A 19,657-nucleotide genomic window follows, 5' to 3' on the forward strand; every position below is an offset into this window, starting at 1 on the left:
TTGTTTAATTATGAATGTAGAACAAACAAATTCATCTCCCGTGTGGTTTTTGAAGATTGCTTTTGTTATTTCCTTTCCGCCAATTGTTATGATCTTGCCGATTGAATTGCATCTCTTGTGAGTTGAAGTACAACTAGTTGATGGGTACGAATAATAGCATTGAGGACATGATGTTGACGCTCCTATCCCTAAATATAGTAACCGCCATACACAATTAAAAAAAAAATTATATTTAAATTTGTTTTTTACCGTCAAAGTAGACTGCAAGAAGGAGTAGAGCGATGAGCTTGTGCATTTGCATGACGACGACTGAACAAAATTGTTAACAAATGCACAAGATTTTCCTTTTGTTTGTTTCATTTATTAATCAGAAGGAAATAGGAAACAAGGTTTGATATTGTTTGGAAACTGAAAATAATGAAGTGATAAGATTTAGCTCAAATCCTGCACAAATCAATTCACATATCAGTTGTGGGAAAGGAAAATGGAAATCTCGCGGGGAAACTGAAACAAACTTATGATTTATAAATACAATTTTATCTTGAAAATAAACAAATATTTAAAATTTGAAGCCAACCAGTATATTTTAAGCGGTTATTCAAACATTAAATATTGCAATGCATTATTTCTTCCTAATTCCTCGTGATTTATTGAGAACGAGGCGCCACATAGAAAGGCGCCTTCGTGGCCACTGTCAGGCAGAAGAAGCGTGGATGGATCAATAATAGAAACAGAGCTATATGTACACTTACTCAGAATTTACGCTCGCGTTTTATTGTGTTCTTTTGCGTATCAATTCATAGGACCGATTATTTGATTTTTTTATTTAAAAAATACTAAAATTGATAACAATGAAAAGATTTAAAATAAATTATCAGATTTATAGAATGATCTCCAATGAGCATTATTTATTTTTATTTTTGGACTATTTTACATAGAAATGAATTAGTAGGATAAAAACATGTGCGTGAATTAAAACTCGTCAGGCTAAAATTTCATATCTCTGATTTGTCAATAGTAAAGGCAATATCAATAAAAATGACACACTTACACAGACATTCGACTCCTTAAAATTAGAATTTGATCAGTCTTGCACCGCCTATATTCATCAAATAATCATAGACCGTTCAATTGTGTTACATTAAAATTCATTTTGAACAGGAAGCACACGTCTCAAGTTAAAATTTCTTGATTTATTTTTACCATTACGGCAGTGGTTAGAAACTGTCAGCTATTTTAAAACACATTGCCCTGTATAATAATGAATTGAAAAGTCAGGGTTCTTATTTCACATCAGTCCCTGCCTGCTGTATCATCGCAACCACGTGCTGGTCAAAAGGGCGACCAGAACTAGAAAAACGCCGCGTGTCACCCTCGGGGCCGCGTTGCAGCCGTCTTCGAAGCACTGGCACACAGTTTCGGCGTGACCTTTGTTCTCAAAGTGATAGCAGTCACGGCTGTCGTTGTTCCATCCACACGACCTAATCACCACTCTCAGGTTGTTGCGCGCGTAAACTGAAACCAAAAACCGTATGCTTTGAGTTGTTTGATTTGCACTATTTTATATGTTTCGAGTTATAGAGCCGGAGGTGTTGAATTGCCAACAGTTACGCCACAAAGTTATTTTTTCGCTTCAACCGGCGATGTATCAGTTGCAACAGGAAGAAAGTAGCATTTTTCACAATATTTATTATGGTACTGAAGAAAACTTAATTATTAGAAAAATTATTTCCATCTAAAATATTCATGTTTTGAAGATTTTAATATTTAATATTTTGTTAATAATTTAGCAGAAAATAATTTCTCCCATATAATAATTTTCATAAAAGCTCAAAGATTCTACTTTTTTTTTTATCAAGAACTTTAATAATTATATGCAGATAAAAAAAATATATACTTCATTTAATTTGATGCTATTTTACTACAAAAAAATTATATATAAGTTTATATTTTTTTCCTATATTTTCTGATGATATTTTAAAATTTATAACTCTTTTGATATTGTTTGTTCTTCACCTAAATTATGCCGAAGTCTAGAAAAATTATAGCATAATATATATTTGGTGCTATTGGAATAAGAGTATATTGTTTACATGTTCTTTACAAACTCAAATAATTTGTGATGTCACCAAATAAATATTGATCTAATCAAAGGGCAAGTTTCAGCCGCAGGTCAAACTTGACTCTTGTCAAAACAAAATTGAAGTGACTTTGTCATACTTGTTTGCTGCATTTTCCTGCAGAAGGGTTCTTTTCCTCCGAAAGAGTCTTCGCAGTCCTTGTAGTAGCTGAGCGCCTTTTCGACGCGGTTTTTTTCCTCCAACAAAGCTGCTAAAGAATTGGTTGTGTGGCTGACCTGAATGTCACCAAGTTCAGCGCAACCAGAGTCATTCTGCTGGGAGCTGCATTGGAAGCATTTGATGCCAACCACGTCTGAAATGAAGCATAATTATATAACGAGAGCTGATAAAATAAAAAATAATAATAATAACCTATAGACAGACAGCTTGTCTGGAGAGAGAGAGAAAAAGAAAAATGAGTTCATTGACTGCGACCATTTGAGGAACCGAAGTCTCTTAAATAGGGCAAACATGTTTTTGTCCATCGGATATATGAATCAATAAAATCATCTATCATCATTATTTATTTAAAGCCAACTGATATGCAGATATGCATTTCAAAATTTTGACTTTGACTTAAGTTTTACGTTATTATAACTTATAATAAATTATAAGCCGATTTGATCTCTTCAGAAAAAGATAAGCTTTTGTATTTTTGATTTAAGTTTATGTTATGGGTTTTAAGACTTTCCAGTTTCCTGAGCGATAAGATGATTATAATATTATGCTGCTTTGAATCAAATGGTTATTTAATTTTTAACAATAAATGTTCTACATTAGCCAGGGTTTTTAGGTTGATACCTACAATTCAATGGATTCTAACTTTAAATTTTGGTTCAATTTTACCTTTTTTAAATTCTTTGATACCAAACGTTTTCAAAATTATTTAGAAATTGATAAATAATTAACATAATTATTTCTTGTTGTTTCAGAACTGATTTTAAGAAAATTTTCACTTCATTCCTAATACTGAATTTAGCATTGTCATTTTTAGAGTTTTTTTCCAAATAACATCAGATAATTCCAATTTAAACGTTTTCATTGGCTTAATTATATTTTTAATTCTTATGTAATAAGCTGTAAAAATTACAAAAGCATTATTCCAACTTTCCAATATAATAAAAACAAAAATAAATCGCAGACACTTGCCTGAGGTCCAGTGCAGCAAAACGAGCACCAGCAGGGCCAGTTTCGGCAGGTCACAGCCGTTCGTCATGATTTGGAAGCGCGAGAAAAACGTGCTTTCAGCTGCCGCGGCGGCTCTCCCAAAAGAGCGGATAGATCTGGAGGAGTAAATAAGAGCGGAGCAGCTAGCGGTGGCCGCGAGCTGCTGTCACTTTTGTTGCTATACAGCCATGGGGTCACACATAGACTGTGGGCAGGTCACATTGCTAGGCACCATTACAAGAAGTCTATCGTTAGGAGGGGACCCCCGACTACTCTCTCAATCAACATGCATAGCACAAATGCATGCATTATTTTTGATCATGACTTGCTCGGCTGCTCGTCCGTCACCGCCCGACATCTCGCCAGAGCAGGGGACCGATGAGAGCTGGTGGTTCGCTGGACAATTGAGCCGTCTTACACCATCTCTCTCGCCCGCCCGCCCGCCCGCGTGTGTCGAATTTTTCAAATTGGTTAAATTCAGTGCATGTGTATTTAGGCTGCGTGTCAATCTAAAAATATATTCCGCCAAAATAATGCTTCATGAAAAGAAACTTTAATTTTTTTTTAAATTGATATCAAGTCTGTTTAAATGCACCTTACTAGTGGTTCCATTCTATCCCCGTCCGTTCTGTAAATGACGAGCTTCAGATGTGCGATGGCCAATGCGCTAAAAAGTGGTGTTTCTGAGCAAGTGCAGACCTCACTTCTTGCTTTTTCGGCACTAAAAATAGCCCAAGTTCAAAAATAACTTCACAATTATATTGGCAAAATTTTAAAACACCAGCTCAAAAGTATTATGCATTTTTTACAAGAAAATTAATGACGGTTGCAAAAGTGTATCTCATTTCTGGAACTCAGATATTTTTCAAAATTTTACAGGTCCTTTCAATTTTTAAATTTAAGCTGGGTATAGTGGTGCAGCCGCCACCGGCGGTTTTATTTTTTTATTTTATAAAATTGTGAAAGCGACTCTAACGATGCATGGACCAGAGAGCTTTTACAAAAAAGTAGATAGCGCTGGAATGCAGCTGACGACGATGCACCGCTTTTGGCCACTTTAAACTGGACCTCAGTAGAAAAATAAGCCCGGATTTCAGTCTATTTTGTGATCCCGCATTATACCAACCTGACATTTGATCCTGATTTAATCTTTAATTTAAATTCTTTGTTACTAACATTGAAAGAGTTAAAAAAATCGGTATTAAATATTCAATGCAAAAATGATTATTATGTAGCTTTTTAATAAAATAAATAGTTTACATAATAATTTATGACTTCCCAGTAAAAGTGTTTGCTGTTTGCTGATATTTGAGATTTATGTATCAGGCTGTAATTTTTTACACAGTCAATAATATCCACTTTTGTTTATACAAAAAACGTAAAATAAATAATGTTTTATGTTCTAATGTGCTTGATATATATATTTTTTTTATAACTGAGCCTCATAATTGATTAAAATTTGATTTAAAGATCAAATTGTAAAAAATGTCATGTTTGAAATAATTTAAATAAATATTAATTATTTATTTACTACTGAGCAAAATTCTATTGTAGACATGAAATATTAAAAATAAATTTAAGTTTTGTTGTTGCTGCACGTAGAAAATGTTATGGAAGTAACAAAATTATAAATTAATTACATGTTTTTATAAAAATGAGAGCTAAGCAGCAATATGAAATATAATAAAACAATAAATAATTATTACATTGCGCAGTTTAATACAAATTAAAGCAGTCTTCGTTCGATTCGCGCGTTGGCCTTCTGGCGGCGCTGGCTGAAGTTGCTGGCTTTGTTTACGATAATCATGTGTTATGTTTGATAGAGTGATTATTTTGCTTTCGGCTGGATTATTTTGTTTAATTTCAAAAAGAAGCAGTGATTGCCTCGATTAATTAAGGGGATATTAATACAGATTCAAGGCCCAGTCGTAGTGTCAAATAGAGACATGGGCCCCAAAAAGGCTGCGGGAAAAGGAGGCGGAAAAGGTGACGGCGGCGGCGAAGGAAGCAAGGGCAAAGAAGTAAAGGGTGGAAACGCAGTTAAGGTATATTTTTTAAACAATCCATTTGTAATTGGTGTGAATAGTAACATTTTGGTGATGTCTAGGTGCGGCATATTTTGTGCGAGAAGCAATCAAAAGTGCTGGAAGCGCTGGAGAAAATCAAAGCTGGAGCAAAATTTAACGAGATTGCAGCACTTTATAGTGAAGACAAAGCTCGATCTGGCGTAAGCAAGATTTTCATTTTTTAATTATATACATATTTCAATAATAGTAGCACCACTGACAAAACAAAATTTGCAGGGCGATCTGGGTTGGATGACGAGAGGTTCGATGGTTGGACCATTTCAAGAAGCTGCTTTTGCTCTGCCAATTTCAAGTTTATCAAATCCAGTGTACACAGACCCTCCAGTGAAAACTAAATTTGGCTACCACATAATCATGGTCGAAGGAAAAAAATAAAATGATCTGTGCTCAATCGATTTTCTACACTAATTATTATCTAATTATTGGGGTATGAAAAATTACAATCATATTTTATTATTGCTCTAATTTATTTCACTTCGGAGTTTCAACTTGTTCTAATTACTTTTGATTTTCGGAGGAACGAAATCCATTGGGATTATGCATCTGCCAGTTCCAAGCGTCCTTGCCTATATTTTTTGTTTGTTTAAGCTTAAAATTTTAAATATTATTTATCAATTCTTACACATGTCAAGGATGTCCTTTTTGGCACTCCAGCTGAGGAGCTCCTTGGCAAGTTTGGGATCTGCGTAGGAAGTGGCAACGTCTCCAGCCCTTCGCTCCACCACTTTGTACTTGATTGTCTTCCCCGAGGCCTTCTCAAAAGCAGCCACGACCTCAAGCACCGAGTTTCCGCGTCCTGTTCCAAGGTTGATGGCTACAAACCCTTTAAGAGGATCTTTTCCCAGCACACGTTCCAGGGCTGCAACGTGGCCATCAGCCAGGTCCATGATGTGGATATAGTCGCGGACTCCGGTTCCGTCAGGAGTTTCGTAATCGTCACCGTATACTTGGAGCTCTTTCCTCTTTCCAATGGCAACTTGTGACACAAAAGGCATCAGGTTATTAGGGATTCCCAAAGGATCCTCCCCTATCTGTCCAGAGGGATGAGCTCCGACTGGATTGAAGTAGCGCAGTGATATGACTTGCCAGTCCTAAAGTCAAAAACAAATATTTTTAAATTATAGTTAAAATTTTGAGTTTGGATGATTTACCGGTTCTGCCCTGCAGAGGTCGGCCAGCATTTCTTCGATGAAGAACTTTGAGCGTCCGTATGGGTTTGTGCATCCTTGTCCCGTCGGGTGAGCCTCATCGAGCGGAAGGTACTGAGGTGTGCCGTAGACAGTGGCCGAAGACGAGAAGACAAGGCGGTTCACTTTGTGCTTCTTCATTGCCTCCAGAAGGCCAAGGGTTCCAGCTACATTGTTGCGATAGTAAGATAGAGGGAGCTGGCAAGACTCGCCAACAGCTTTTAGGGCAGCAAAGTGAATCACGCATTGAAAGGAATGCTGAAAGATAACAAAAAGAGCTTGCTGTTTTAATATGACAACGACTACGTGTCAGAAATATGCTGATCTGTGCAGTTTAAAATGTAAAACATGCAATTTAAACATTCAAGTGCTAAATGAAATGAAATAAATGTTAAAATATTACTGAAGTAAAAATGCGATCCAAAGCCTTGGAGTCACAAAGGTCAGCCTCATAAAAAACGACAGATTGCTTGGCTAGCTTTTCAACTCTCACAAGAGCCTCGGGTTTCGGTCCTGCAATCAATGCATTAAGTTTAATTTATTTCAATTTATCTGTAGGAAGTTGTGGGCGTGCCGATTTCACTACCTTCAGAGACGGCGTTGACTAGATTGTCCAGGACCACCACCTTGAAACCATTCTGCAGAAGCACCAGCACCGTATGTGACCCCACGAACCCTGCACCGCCCGTCACCAGCACCTCAGCCACCATTTTCACCAGCGATAAGATAAGAAAGGGCGCTTACCTCATCATATTTACTCCAGATATTAGCAAACTCATATACTTATACCGCATTTGCGCTTTCGCGCCTCTCGGATCTGTCAATTTTTTGCACTGGTAGCGCCCTCTGGAAAAAGGTATTATTTACTTACCGGTTATTGTTAAAATTTATACTATCCTTAAAATGGTCAAATTCTTGCAAAATTAATTTCCTTGGATGTTTTAAGTCTGTTTAAATGTCATAGATTTTTTATAGCTCCTTTTAATTTTAATTTTCATATATTTCACAGAAAACCGATTGTTTTTTCAATAACCGGTAAAAATGCAAAACAACTGTCCAATGACGTCATAGGGTCGGTCGGTCGGGTCGGAGGGTCTGGTCTGCTTTTGATGTTCCAAAATTATTTTGTGAAGAAAGAATGAATCAGATTTGTTTACAGACTGATTTCTGTAGAAAGTAATGTGTAGTCTGACAACGAGCCCATCATGATTCTACACCTCAAGTAAATCAGGCAAGTAAAAAAAGGACAGAATTTTTTTTCAATGCTCCCCGAATCAAACCAAATGAGATCTATGAAAATTTTGGGACACGACCCGGTGGTATTTGTGACACAGAGCTGATTGCAAAATTTTCCACAGGGGTGAGAGAGATGGACGAGATTTTGCTGCACATATCCCAAAGACTCGAGGCTCTGCAGGTTGGATTTGATTACAAATTTAAAATGAAATTTTAAGCACTTCAAATTTTTAGGTGCTGCTCAGCTCGACCTTGTCCAGCTCTCGTGTGCACCTTCAAGAATGGTCACAGCAGATTGCCCCTGCTGTATCGAGACTCAAAGAGATCTTTACATCATGCCTTTACCAACTCAATGGGACAGTCATTAATTTTCGTGACAATGCAAGCGCAATTTTTATACGGACTTGGAACAATGCCTCTCCACTTTTGACTGATCTTCAAGAGCGCCTCTGGCAGATCATTCAATGGCTAAAAGAAGTTTTTGCACAATTTTGGGATTTAGTCAGTCAACGCTCAATAAGTGAGTCAATTATTCATAAATTTATAATTTTTCCTCACCTTGAAATAAGGAAATTTGAACAAATATATAATTATGTCAAATATTGAATTTATTTATAATGCAGTTGTTCCTGTTGTTCTCTCAAAATATATCAGATGACAAAAAAAACTTTATGACAATTATAAGTATTTTTCTTCTTCATTTTTTCCTCAGGCACACCTAGTTTTCCATCAAGTGTGTCTCCACCGAAAATACCAGATGGACTTGTTGGTATTCCAAAATTACCAAACGGATTTGTTAAATCTCTACCATCGAACGAAACGTCTCTGCAGGCTCTCATGAGCCAGCGATCATTAGGTTTTGCTATCGGTTGTGTCGTCGGTCTCACTTTAGGCCTCAACTGGAAACATAAAACATTATTTAGTCCTGTCTTTATGAAAGCTATTGCCATTTCATCAACAAAAGGAATAGAGGTATGATGGAAATTTAAAAAATTTACATGGAATATATTTTTAACTGATCTTTTTAATAGGGAGTCTCTCTGGTGGATGATGCACCAAGCCCAGTAATACTCGAGCCTGATCAAGTTTTGATTGAAGTTGTCGCCAGTTCCATAGACTCCGTAGACCTTGCAATTTGTACTGGATACGGTCGTGCCATACGGAGACTTTTCGGCGTGTCGGAAAAGACCCTAGTTCTTGGAAGAGATTGCTCTGGAGTTATTGTTGAGGTTGGGCAAGGAGTGGCATGGCTGGCAAGAGGAGACGAAGTCTGGCTCGCCCTTCCTCCGTGGAGGTCAGGAGCCATGTCCGAACTGATCGTCGCCAAAGAGCAGCAGGTTTGTTTGAAGCCAAAAATGCTCAACTTTGAAGCTGCTGCTGCAGTGCCATATGCAGCCCTGATCGCCTGGGACGCCGCAGTCACTCAGGGAGGCCTGAGTGCACAATCAGCCAGTAGAAAAAGGTGAATTTTCCAGAAACAAAATAACACATTAATTAATAATTTTGCTTCAGGGTACTGGTTAGAGATGCTGGGAGCGCCGTCGGTTGTGTTTTAGTCCAACTGTGCAAATTTTGGGGAGCCCACGTGACAGCTGTTGTCTCTGCAAGAGGCAAAGAGGTGGCCAGGCAGATAGGTGCTTCGGAAGTGCTGGTCGCCAACATTGATCTGGACATGGAGCTCCGCTCGAGGCCAAGATACGACATTGTCTTCAACACAGTTGGTCCTAGTCTTAATGTGCTGTGTCAAAGAGCCGTCGATACCGACGGAAAAATCATCTGCACTGCTCCTGTTGCCGCACCAGCAGACTCCTACGGTTTGGTTTTCGGGACCCTCTACGCCCTATGGGCTAAAATTAAATACTTCTTACAGGTAACTTATTAAATTTGGGTTAATATTTTGATTTAAAGCAGATGCCTTAAAAAATTATTTGTTGTAATGTGAATGATTTGATTTGAACTATTGCAAATCTTAATTTTTCAGGGTGAAAGTTTAATAATCAAGCCGTGGGCACCTGTGAACCAAGGCAGGACTGTTTTGGAGCAAATTAGAAAGTTGGTGGAATCTGGGCAGCTGCAGCCAGTAGTGGATAGGGTGTTTTCAGCAGCAGACGCAGAATTGGCCTTCCAACATGCCTCTTCGAACACTGCCGTTGGGAAAACGGTTGTTCACTTCAGGTAATTATTTCTTAATCACACTCTAAATCATCGTCCTTGACCATGCTCTTAGATTGATGTCTTAAGTTTCGCCATGTTTGCCGCATCGCATAAAAAAATTGACCGCTCACAAGCTTGCTGACTAACACTCTGGCTTTTTTTAATTTGCCAACTAAAGGCTGCTTTTCAATTTTTTAATGCGAATTTGGCACTTGCAGGAATCAAGCCAAATGGCGCATCCCTGGTTGGGAGCCGGGCAAACATACTCTCTCCCCTTACCGTCCCTCCGTTGCTTTGCTTTCTCGAACTGAGCAAAAATCTCTGCTCTGCCGAGTGTTTTCTCCTTAATGAATTACCATAAATTTAATTAAATAACTTGCTTGACTGGATTGTTTATCGAGCCCACCATTTGGTCAATTTGTTTCAGGACTTTGGGTCGAGGGCGCTGCCTATCCTAGTTACAATAATAGCAGTTACTTAATAATAATACGATTACACTTTATTTTCAATAAAAGTTGTTTCATTTCCACTTTTATTCCTCGTCTTTTGCGCCCTCCTTTACGCCTTCTTCGTCATCACCTTCGCCTTGATCACCATTAACCTCCACATCGGGACCATCGAAAGATTCTTCCTCGTCATCGTCGCCAGCCACTTGTCTGGTCTCAGCCTCTGCCTGCTCCAGTTGTTTCGCAAGTCGAGCATCATCCATCTTGGTTGTAACATGAGGCTAAAACAAAATTTTTATTTAGAATTTTAATGAATTAGAAAAATCTCTGTGTACCTCAGTTTTGACATTGAATTGTCCTCCATCAACAGCAGTAATGTTGTCTCTGATGATCTCAATTGCAGCAGCCAAGGCAGTGATTCCGTCATCCTTTTCGGAGGTCGAGGTGGTCATTACTAAACGCAAAAAAATTATTTACTGGAATATAAATATTTTTTACAAATGAATTACCATAGAGAGGCGGAGCAATGAGGTTAATGTGAATGGGCACGTTTTCAGTCGAGCAGTCTAATCCAGATTGGAGGGCAGCTTTCACTGCGTCAATGCCTTCGTAGCCGTAACAGGCAACTTCGATGTCTGCTCTGATCTTAACCACTGGAGAGGTGAGCTTCATCTTGATGTTGGAGAGCAGGGTCTCCTTGACCTTCTCATCGAGTCCACACTCGTCCAAAATGGTAGGGTTGTGCACAGCTTGCTTGAAGTACTCGTAAGCTGACCCCTTCACTCTGCTCTTCTCCTCAAAATGCCAAGCCGTCTGCTCATAGAGCTGCTCCAGTTTTTCCTTGGAGTCAAACTCGAGGACTTCAGCGACATGCCTCAGAATCGAGTTCACGGCTTTGGCATTCGAGTATCGGGCAATGCACTTTTCCACGTCCTCGGGCGTTACTCTTCTCTTGCTCAAATCAATATAACCTAATCAGAGGATGCGTTAGTACTTCTGTGAATAAATAATTTTACTAAAAAACCTTTTTCCTTGTCAACTCGAATGACAATCACAGGTTCTGTTTTGTCTATGCGGATAAGCTTGTTGACTGATCGGATACGTCTTCTGGACAACTCGGACAACAAAATCATGCCCTCAATGTCATCGTACTCGAGCAAACCGACGTAGGCGCCCATTTCTTGGATTCTTCTTACGTTGACCATGACAACATCGTCGATTTCGGGGTACCTTTCTTTATAAAAGCGGCACGACAGAGGAACACTGCTGCCCGCCATAGCTGATGCAATATGTTGATTCCGGCCTAGCTACCTGATCAAAAACAATTTATTATTATAACTTCATACATCTCGTGCAGCCAAATAATTGTAGCAAAAATACCAGACCTACCGAGGTGTGGAATTATGTGGAAAACAAATAATTTGCCAAGTTGACCACGTTGAAACAATACAGGCTTCTATCAAATTTCTCATCCGCGTGTTGAAGCGGGTGGGAAGAAAAAAATAAACAGAGTGTAAACTAAGGTTTTCCAGTAGCCATATTGAAAAAACTTTGCGTGAAACCGGGATATTTCAAAATTGCAAGTACTCTACATTGAATTGCGCTAGTGCGCAAGTCTCCTAGCTTGTGGTATTTGACTTTACGATAAAATTTCACCGGCTCCTCTCCAAACACCAAATTGCCACGCCCCCCAAAAATTCTTGATTCTTGTCTTGATTCTTTGTTGCCGATGCCAGCAGGCTGTTATTTTTGTAAGTTTTGTATTTTTTGGGCTCAATTTCTCGTTCTCGCTTGGCTCGCGTGATATTATTTTTAAAAAATATATTAAATTGTGAGATCTTAAAGAAATGACATTTCAGAAAAGGCTAGTTTTATGTAAAAAATTAATTTTCAATCGAAGATTAGTGGCCGGCCTTTTGCTTGTCTTTTCCTCTCGATTCTGCATTTCACAAATTTTTGACGTTTCTTCTTTCTCATTGCAGGCAGTGTAAATACCGCATAAACTTCACAGAAATTTTCTGTCCCATCAACTATGGCAGCCTTTGAAGGTATTTATGAGGAACCACTATTTATAAATTGAATACATATTATGGAATTAACTTGATAACATAAATAACATTTTATTGAACTATTTGTATGTTAATCAATTTTCAGCAAATTCATTATTATTTTTATTCACAGAGATGGGCGTTCTGCCTGAAATCTCTAAGGCTGTAGAAGAAATGGGATGGAAGTAAGCAAAAAATTACATTAATGCTTATTATTCATTTATCCTTGCACACTTCAGTTTGCCAACAGACGTTCAGGCCGAAGCCATTCCTCTCATCCTAGGCGGAGGCGATGTCTTGATGGCTGCCGAAACTGGCAGTGGCAAAACTGGAGCATTCTGCCTGCCAATCGCCCAAATTGTCTGGGAAACCCTGCGAGATGAGCGGGAACCTAAAAAGGGCCATGCTCACAGCGCTGCTGTTCGACCTTGGGTCCTCAGTTCAAAGGATAGATCTGAAAACCTGGCTGTGACTCCCGACGGCCTGCGGTGCCAGTCCAGAGAACAAAAAGTCTGGCAAGGCAGCAGAGCCACAACAGGAGTTTACGGCAGTGGTCGCTACTACTTTGAAGCGACCGTAATGGATGAAGGGTTGTGCCGTGTTGGTTGGTCAACTGAAGCTGTAAGAATCAATTAATGACATGCTTTTGGAAGTTTAAAGTCAAACCTATTTTTTATTCAGGCCAAATTGGATCTTGGTACTGATATGTATGGATTTGGCTTCGGGGGCACTGGAAAAAAATCAAATAACAGCCAATTCGACAATTACGGAACTGCCTTTGGGAAGAATGACATCATTGGATGTTGGATTGATTTTGATAACCTCACAATTGGATTTTCTAAGAATGGAGAGGACTTTGGAGTTGCATTTAAAATATCAGGGCACATCGTAAAATCGTCCACTTTCTTCCCAGCAGTTGTGCTGAAAAATGCAGAGATGAGCTTTAATTTTGGGACGAGCCCTCTCAAGCATCTGAAAAGTGGATTTACTCCAGCTAGTCAGGCAAAGTCTTGTCGAGATAATTCCAATGAGTCTGGTGTTGTCAAGCTGGCCAAAAGGCAGAATCATGAACCATTGGCTCTGGTTTTAGAGGTACTTATTTTGTTAATTAATTGGTTAAATTGTTTTAAATTCTTAATTATCCTGTAGCCATCCAGAGAATTAGCTGAGCAAACCAAGCGCCAGCTTGAACTTTTCACCAAGAAATTAGCAAGCCCCAGTATTTCTACTGTCCTGGTGGTAGGTGGCTATTCTCCCAAGGCTCAGCTGGACGAAATCAATTGTGGGGTGCGTAGAAAATATTTTCCAAAAATAAAGTTTCAATCAATTCTTCATTAGGTTGATATTTTGGTGGCAACCCCAGGCCGGCTCGAAGACTTTATTATGAATGGGCAAGTTGGTCTATCTCACTGCCGATTCTTTGTTCTCGACGAAGCTGACGGCTTGCTGAAACAGGGTCAGGCGAGGAACTTGGACAACATGCACACGCAAATCCCAAAGATGACATCCGATGGAAGGCGTTTGCAAATGATTGTCTGCTCTGCCACTTTGCACGACTTTGACGTAAAGAAGCTGGCAGACCGACTCATGCATTTTCCAACTTGGGTAGACCTGAAAGGAGAAGATTCTGTTCCTGACACAGTTCATCATGTTGTGGTCAAAGTTGACCCCAAAACAGATCAGTCTTGGCAGAATTCCGGCCCTCACATCACAACGGACGGAGTTCATTACGCAAAGAATAACAACGAAGATGAAATTTGGTCCGAACGAGTGAAGACGCTGAAAGGGCTCTACTGTGTGAATGCCATTGAAAGTCTAAAAATGAATCGAGCCATCATCTTCTGCCGAACTAAGCTTGATTGCGACAACCTGGAAAACTATTTGAATTTGAGGGGAAAGAAAGCTCCTAGTGATAATCTGTCTAAGGCGCCTCCATTTTCTTGCGTCTGTCTACACTCCGACCGCAATGCAGAGGAGAGGAACTCAAACCTGCAGGCGTTCAAGGATGAGAAGGTTCGCTTTTTGATTTGCACTGACGTTGCTGCTAGAGGAATTGATATAAGAGGACTGCCATTTAGTAAGTAAATTTTCATACTGTCTTTTAGTGAATTTTAATTATAAATTTATTAGTGATCAACATGACTCTGCCTGATGACAAAACAAACTATGTACATCGCATTGGTAGGGTTGGCCGAGCAGAGCGAATGGGTCTTGCAGTGTCCTTGGTCGCCACCTGCAGAGAAAAGGTCTGGTTCCATGGGCAGTGGTGCAAAAAGAGAGGAAAAAACTGCTACGACACCAATAAGTGCTGCATTTGGCAAGACGAGATGCAGGTACTTTTTTAACAACAAAATAAAAGACCAGTGCTTAAGAAAAATTTCAGTATCTGGGAGATATTGAGGATCACCTGAAACTAACTATTCCCCAAGTGGACAAAGAAATGAATGTGCCTATGAATGAATTTGATGGGAAAGTTACTTATGGAGAGAAAAGAGTAAACAAAGGTACTGAAAGCTTGTAATATGAAAAATTGTGAAACGTAAGTCATTCTTTTTCGCAGGAACTGGATACAAAGATCACGTAGCAATGATGGCGCCTGCTGTCCAAGAACTGGCATATTTGGAACGGCAAGCTCAAATTATGTTCCTTAATAGTCACAAAGTGAAGGCTAAGTAGAATACAAAGTATGATGTAGTCAACTTCTCTTGATTTTCCTATTGCAAATTAGTACTGTGAAACTGATAAAACCATTAAAAACATATAATTATTGGTTTCTTCCAAAAAATTACAAATTAAATCTTTTTCTAAGTTTTGAACTCTTTATTTTATTTATTTAACTTCCTGCCTTAAATATGTAGATTATTATATTATTATTTTAATTTTGATTCCCAACTTTTTGGAGTGAGTTGAACATTTAGACGTTATTAAAAAAATTATTTTTAAAGCACAAAAAATTTCCTCAGAGCTTTTAAGCCATACCTTATTATGGCTGTAATTGTAATTAATCTGCAAATAACATTAATCTTGAGAGTGTTATTGTTTATTGTACATAAATAATTAAGGAAGCCACTCGGCATCTTTTTCAATTAGGTCGTCTTTGTCCTTATTTCCTCTGACTTTGTTGTAAACTTTGGACGCTCCTGAAGCAACAGTCTCAATTCCATCTCCAATTTTTTCTCCTGCCTTCCTCACAACTTCGGCCGCAGATTGGGCAGTGAAAGTCTTTTCATCAATGTTGATGTTCAGACCATCCTCGGCCAATATGGTGCGGCAGTCGTCTTGCTTGACGATGCTCAAATCGTGAGGATCAACTCCGAAATTATTCAATTTGTTGCGGAGCTAAAGAATTTCAATTGTCAGCTTAAAATAAGATTTTGGTTACAAATTTAATTTTACCTTCAAAATAACTGCACTGTCAAGGGTCTTCTTGCGGGACAAAATCGTTGCTGAGCGTCTGTGAGCAATTGCCAATTTCTGGCAAGTGAAGACGGCAGCGTAGGTGTCGTAATCGGTGTCGAAAACAATATAAGAAGCATCACCAGCAATGCCTATATGGATAAAATTTAATTTATTAGCATTGGACAGAGAGCATAAGTACTTTTTATTCTATATACACTTCTGAATCACAGGTCATGGTTAGCTATTTGGCCTTGGTTACAAAAAAGTAACAGAAAGGTAAGAGGACTAGACATTTTTTTTCCTTACGATTAGTCTTGCTATCAAACAAATGGATGTGTGACAAACACAAAAAATTACCTAGCTTTAGCCTTGTGTGATTTAAAAGTTATATAACAGTAAATTACGGTAAAAACATATACTTTACTGAGCCTTTCAGATGGGAAACCTTTTAACCACTTTGAACAAGAAATTGTTATTTTTAGGTAAATAAAAATAAATTTCTCTTGCTCTATTCAGCCATATTGCCATGTAAGTTAAAAAAAAAACTCCATAAAATGAAAAACTTCAGTGCCGTGTGTTTTAGCATACTGAATAATAATAGAAAATTGTAATTTAATTTTCGTAATTATTTTTGGCAAAACTTACTGAGTGGGAATTTGACCCTCATAGCAGCAGGATTGTATCTGTCAGGCTGCTTGAGGATGCCGGTGTATCGGTAAACGTGGTCCACGCTGCCCAAACCGAGCAGGAAATGTTCGCTATTCTGCTCTAAGCGAATTTCGCCATCATCGGTGCGCGTGTAGTTGTTCACCAGGCAATTGCTGGCGGTGGAGGACTTTTGGATCACATACCAGAGACCCATGAACTGGAAAATTAAATTTTGGTAAAAATTAGAAGGGAAAAAGATAATATTTTATGACCTAATTTTACTATGCTGACTAATTCTGGTTACTTTTTAATAATAAATCTCAACACACCACAGTAGTTGAAAAACATCCTTTTGTATGGTCGCTAGAGAAAAATCTTAATCACCATGCAACCATGCTTTTTATTCAAGCATAAAACCTCAGAACATCCTTCAAAAACAGGATAAAAGAGATGTTTGAAAAAAATAGTATCCGCAATCACAATCACGTGGGATTTTAATTATTGATAATTTCTAAAATAATTATTTTAAAATTCCTGCTTGCCGTTTAGTTAATGCGATCAGCAAAACATCCAAATAAGGAAAACGAATTTAATGGGGAAACCCAAGTTTAAAACTGCAATATAATCTGTTATGATAAAAACCAAGTTCAATGCCATAATGGCTTGTCCATCACTAAAAATAAATCGCTTCGCTCGAGTGCGCGTGAGAGGCTATTTTCTTTTAACGAGAGTATCCATGGCGTAATTATTTGGTGTGTCACACGCCGCCGAGCATAATCGTAAAAAAAAATATTAAAAAATACAATCCGGTCGACTCACCTTGTCAAGGTTGAAGTTGGGCACCGGCTCGACGTTGGGACAAGTGACTCCCAAGTGGTAAGTGTGTCCGTGCACCAGGCCGAGCACACTAAGCACCAAGGCGCTCGCAATTGCGACCTTCATCGTTGCGTCCCTGAAACAGGAAGTGGCACGGACAATGAGAGATATTCTGATTCTGCTCTGCATTTTATTGTCACAGCATTGTGTTTATATTGACGAGCGTGTTTTCACAATTGGTATTATTTATATACAGAAAGAGAAACATAACCATAACTGGGGCTACGATGATTGTTTAGCAGATAGAATGGGGAATTTGATGAGCAAGGAACTGGTTTTTATTTCAATTGCACGCGTTTCATTATGGTGCTCTGCAAACTCTCATTATGAAAGTTAAATTAGTTAAACTATTTTCTTGAAAATAATGGAAAATTTTTTTTCTACTTAGTTCATAATTTCAATTAGGATTAAATAAAGTATATTAAAAAAAATATTTAATTTACTATTTCCAACGATTAAACATTTAAAATGATTAGAATAAATTCCATTAACTCCAAATGGACAGTATAAATAAGTTTTTGCACAAGATAAAATATTACAACTCCTTTATTTTTATTATTAAAAATAATTCCTAAATTTTATTGTTTAAAAAAATATTTTAAATATAAAAAAAAGTTAAAATTACCATGCGCCTAAATGTGAATTTATATAAAATTTAACTTCAGCATAGCTATTGTTTTAAACACTAACAATTTAACTAAAAATTCTTACTTTTTCTCTCGGAGTATGAAGTCGATGTAGCTGGATCAGTGGTCAGACCGCCAGTGAGCGAGCGTTCTCCAGCGCAGAGCCTAATGGAGCGTTCATATACGTGTATTGGGGAAGGAGGGGTCAGACTCAGGTCATGCCGTGCTGACTCACGCTGGAGGCTGCCTTTGAGTGGGGATTAACGTTGCCCAGAAGGCTTTCAGAGGAACCGAGAGGGACACGACGGACGATGACGCGCTCGAGAGAGCTCCAATGGTTTCGTTCAGCTGCTGCGATTGAAAACCGGCCACCTCTGTATATAACGCTATTAAAATGATTATAATGTTATGAGCGCCGGGTGTATTATTCTCTAGAAACTCGCTGCTATTAGCAAATCAAGTAGCGACGTCAATTCTCAGAAGCCATAAACGCTTGCTGCTCATGATTGAGCACCAGGAAATGTCGCATCTCAAAAATATGAATCACTGCCGCGCGCTGCTCTTTTTGTGACTGACTGCTGACGATTTATTTAGCAAAATGGATCAAGCTGGAATTAATTTAACTATAAAAAAGAATGACTTATTTAAAGTTCCAATAATTTTACTTTAAAAGAAAGAAAAATAAATCAGTAATTTAATTTTCATTGAAAATTGAAAGTTTCTATAAAAGGAGTTGGCACTGCAAAAAAAAGGCAAATTATTTGGGTTTTTTAATTCAATGAAACAGTATTAATAGCAATAGTGCATACATTTTGTCCCCTGAAATACCATTTTTATTATTTTAATATTTTTTATAAATTTAAATTGTGCATTGCATAATTGTTTCCGTGTAATTTTTGTTTCTTCTTGTTGACAAGCTTTTGGCAGGCCGTAATTGAAAACCATATAATCATATTATGCTTTTGCAATATTAGTATGATAAGTATATCATTAAAAGAGTATGGTGATTTTAAATTAAAGTCAGCATTTCTCCTCGATGTGTGTTTAGCGAGTTGTTGAAAAACAATATCCTGCTCTGTATGTTTAGGCTGCGGTCTTCTCTCGACCACCGCTAGAAAGCTCATGAATTATTGCTGCAGCCCGCAGCCGATACACATAGAGCAAGATATTGTTTTTCTTAAACAATAAACAACTCACAAAACACATCAAGGAAAAGCTGACTTTAAATTTAAATCACCACGAATCATGAATCAACCCTCGATTGTGAAATTCTAATTACAAAATTAAAAGAGTAATTAAAATAATTAAACAAACAATATAATTTTTAATGAATAAACACAATAGCACCATAATTTTCTCAAAATTATTTGGCGGATTAACACGAGGATACCCTTTCGTTGTTAAACTTTTCATATGCGAAGAGATAAATAATTAATATCTTATTATTGGAGTAATCAGATAGACTTAAAAAAAGTAGCAAAAATAAAAATGTGATAAATTAATTTATAAGAAAATATATTTAATATAATAATGTTATAATAATAAATTTTAATTTAATTTATAAACTTGATAATAAATAAAATAAAGTTTAAAATGTTTTAATTTAAAAATTAAATAATACTAAAAAAATTTAATGTGCTGTGTAATCTAACAAATTAAAAAA

The 19,657-nt window shown here is 37.7% G+C and overlaps 7 protein-coding genes across 10 annotated transcripts; 3 read left to right on the forward strand and 4 right to left on the reverse strand.

The window, feature by feature from the left end:
* Positions 1 to 607: 607 nt before the first annotated feature.
* On the reverse strand, positions 608 to 3,721 carry LOC132194326 (uncharacterized). Its single transcript, XM_059615507.1, has 3 exons — positions 3,270 to 3,721; positions 2,221 to 2,433; positions 608 to 1,515 (listed from the first exon to the last, which is right to left on the reverse strand). The coding sequence occupies exons 1-3, from the start codon at positions 3,334 to 3,336 to the stop codon at positions 1,313 to 1,315; spliced, it is 483 nt and encodes a 160-aa protein (XP_059471490.1). The 5' UTR covers positions 3,337 to 3,721; the 3' UTR covers positions 608 to 1,312.
* A 1,346-nt stretch (positions 3,722 to 5,067) lies between these two features.
* Positions 5,068 to 5,793, forward strand: LOC132194480 (peptidyl-prolyl cis-trans isomerase NIMA-interacting 4). Its single transcript, XM_059615783.1, has 3 exons — positions 5,068 to 5,332; positions 5,395 to 5,514; positions 5,591 to 5,793. Exons 1-3 carry the CDS (start codon positions 5,234 to 5,236, stop codon positions 5,747 to 5,749), a joined length of 378 nt encoding a protein of 125 aa, XP_059471766.1. The 5' UTR covers positions 5,068 to 5,233; the 3' UTR covers positions 5,750 to 5,793.
* Positions 5,779 to 7,361, reverse strand: LOC132194477 (UDP-glucose 4-epimerase-like). Its single transcript, XM_059615777.1, has 5 exons — positions 7,148 to 7,361; positions 6,965 to 7,074; positions 6,526 to 6,819; positions 5,997 to 6,465; positions 5,779 to 5,940 (listed from the first exon to the last, which is right to left on the reverse strand). Exons 1-5 carry the CDS (start codon positions 7,269 to 7,271, stop codon positions 5,873 to 5,875), a joined length of 1,065 nt encoding a protein of 354 aa, XP_059471760.1. The 5' UTR covers positions 7,272 to 7,361; the 3' UTR covers positions 5,779 to 5,872.
* Positions 7,362 to 7,593: 232 nt separating this feature from the next.
* LOC132194476 (reticulon-4-interacting protein 1 homolog, mitochondrial-like) lies at positions 7,594 to 10,453 on the forward strand. Of its 2 annotated transcripts, none has more exons than XM_059615775.1 (8): positions 7,594 to 7,792; positions 7,920 to 7,978; positions 8,032 to 8,317; positions 8,510 to 8,769; positions 8,829 to 9,259; positions 9,310 to 9,667; positions 9,779 to 9,972; positions 10,170 to 10,453. In XM_059615775.1, exons 2-8 carry the CDS (start codon positions 7,931 to 7,933, stop codon positions 10,297 to 10,299), a joined length of 1,707 nt encoding a protein of 568 aa, XP_059471758.1. In that variant the 5' UTR covers positions 7,594 to 7,792; positions 7,920 to 7,930; the 3' UTR covers positions 10,300 to 10,453. The 2 variants fall into 2 exon arrangements, with proteins under 2 accessions (XP_059471758.1, XP_059471759.1); XM_059615776.1 differs by having other exon boundaries at positions 7,596 to 7,792; positions 10,379 to 10,453.
* Positions 10,429 to 11,932, reverse strand: LOC132194478 (eukaryotic translation initiation factor 2 subunit 1). 3 transcript variants are annotated; one of them, XM_059615779.1, is made up of 5 exons: positions 11,783 to 11,932; positions 11,422 to 11,704; positions 10,907 to 11,368; positions 10,733 to 10,851; positions 10,429 to 10,678 (listed from the first exon to the last, which is right to left on the reverse strand). In XM_059615779.1, exons 2-5 carry the CDS (start codon positions 11,672 to 11,674, stop codon positions 10,484 to 10,486), a joined length of 1,029 nt encoding a protein of 342 aa, XP_059471762.1. In that variant the 5' UTR covers positions 11,675 to 11,704; positions 11,783 to 11,932; the 3' UTR covers positions 10,429 to 10,483. The 3 variants fall into 3 exon arrangements, with proteins under 3 accessions (XP_059471762.1, XP_059471763.1, XP_059471764.1); XM_059615780.1 differs by having other exon boundaries at positions 11,787 to 11,926; XM_059615781.1 differs by having other exon boundaries at positions 11,422 to 11,708; positions 11,783 to 11,899.
* Positions 11,933 to 12,060: 128 nt separating this feature from the next.
* On the forward strand, positions 12,061 to 15,275 carry LOC132194475 (ATP-dependent RNA helicase Ddx1). Its single transcript, XM_059615774.1, has 10 exons — positions 12,061 to 12,148; positions 12,380 to 12,445; positions 12,579 to 12,630; positions 12,685 to 13,066; positions 13,127 to 13,537; positions 13,595 to 13,732; positions 13,784 to 14,522; positions 14,576 to 14,778; positions 14,829 to 14,949; positions 15,006 to 15,275. Exons 2-10 carry the CDS (start codon positions 12,430 to 12,432, stop codon positions 15,119 to 15,121), a joined length of 2,178 nt encoding a protein of 725 aa, XP_059471757.1. The 5' UTR covers positions 12,061 to 12,148; positions 12,380 to 12,429; the 3' UTR covers positions 15,122 to 15,275.
* Positions 15,248 to 18,320, reverse strand: LOC132194479 (apolipoprotein D-like). Its single transcript, XM_059615782.1, has 5 exons — positions 18,080 to 18,320; positions 17,312 to 17,444; positions 16,490 to 16,709; positions 15,842 to 15,993; positions 15,248 to 15,784 (listed from the first exon to the last, which is right to left on the reverse strand). The coding sequence occupies exons 2-5, from the start codon at positions 17,432 to 17,434 to the stop codon at positions 15,503 to 15,505; spliced, it is 777 nt and encodes a 258-aa protein (XP_059471765.1). The 5' UTR covers positions 17,435 to 17,444; positions 18,080 to 18,320; the 3' UTR covers positions 15,248 to 15,502.
* Between the last annotated feature and the right edge of the window lie 1,337 nt (positions 18,321 to 19,657).

This window comes from Neocloeon triangulifer, unplaced genomic scaffold (assembly GCF_031216515.1).
Source record: "Neocloeon triangulifer isolate White Clay Creek 2 clone unplaced genomic scaffold, ASM3121651v1 ptg000006l, whole genome shotgun sequence".
Lineage (NCBI taxonomy): Eukaryota > Metazoa > Arthropoda > Insecta > Ephemeroptera > Baetidae > Neocloeon > Neocloeon triangulifer.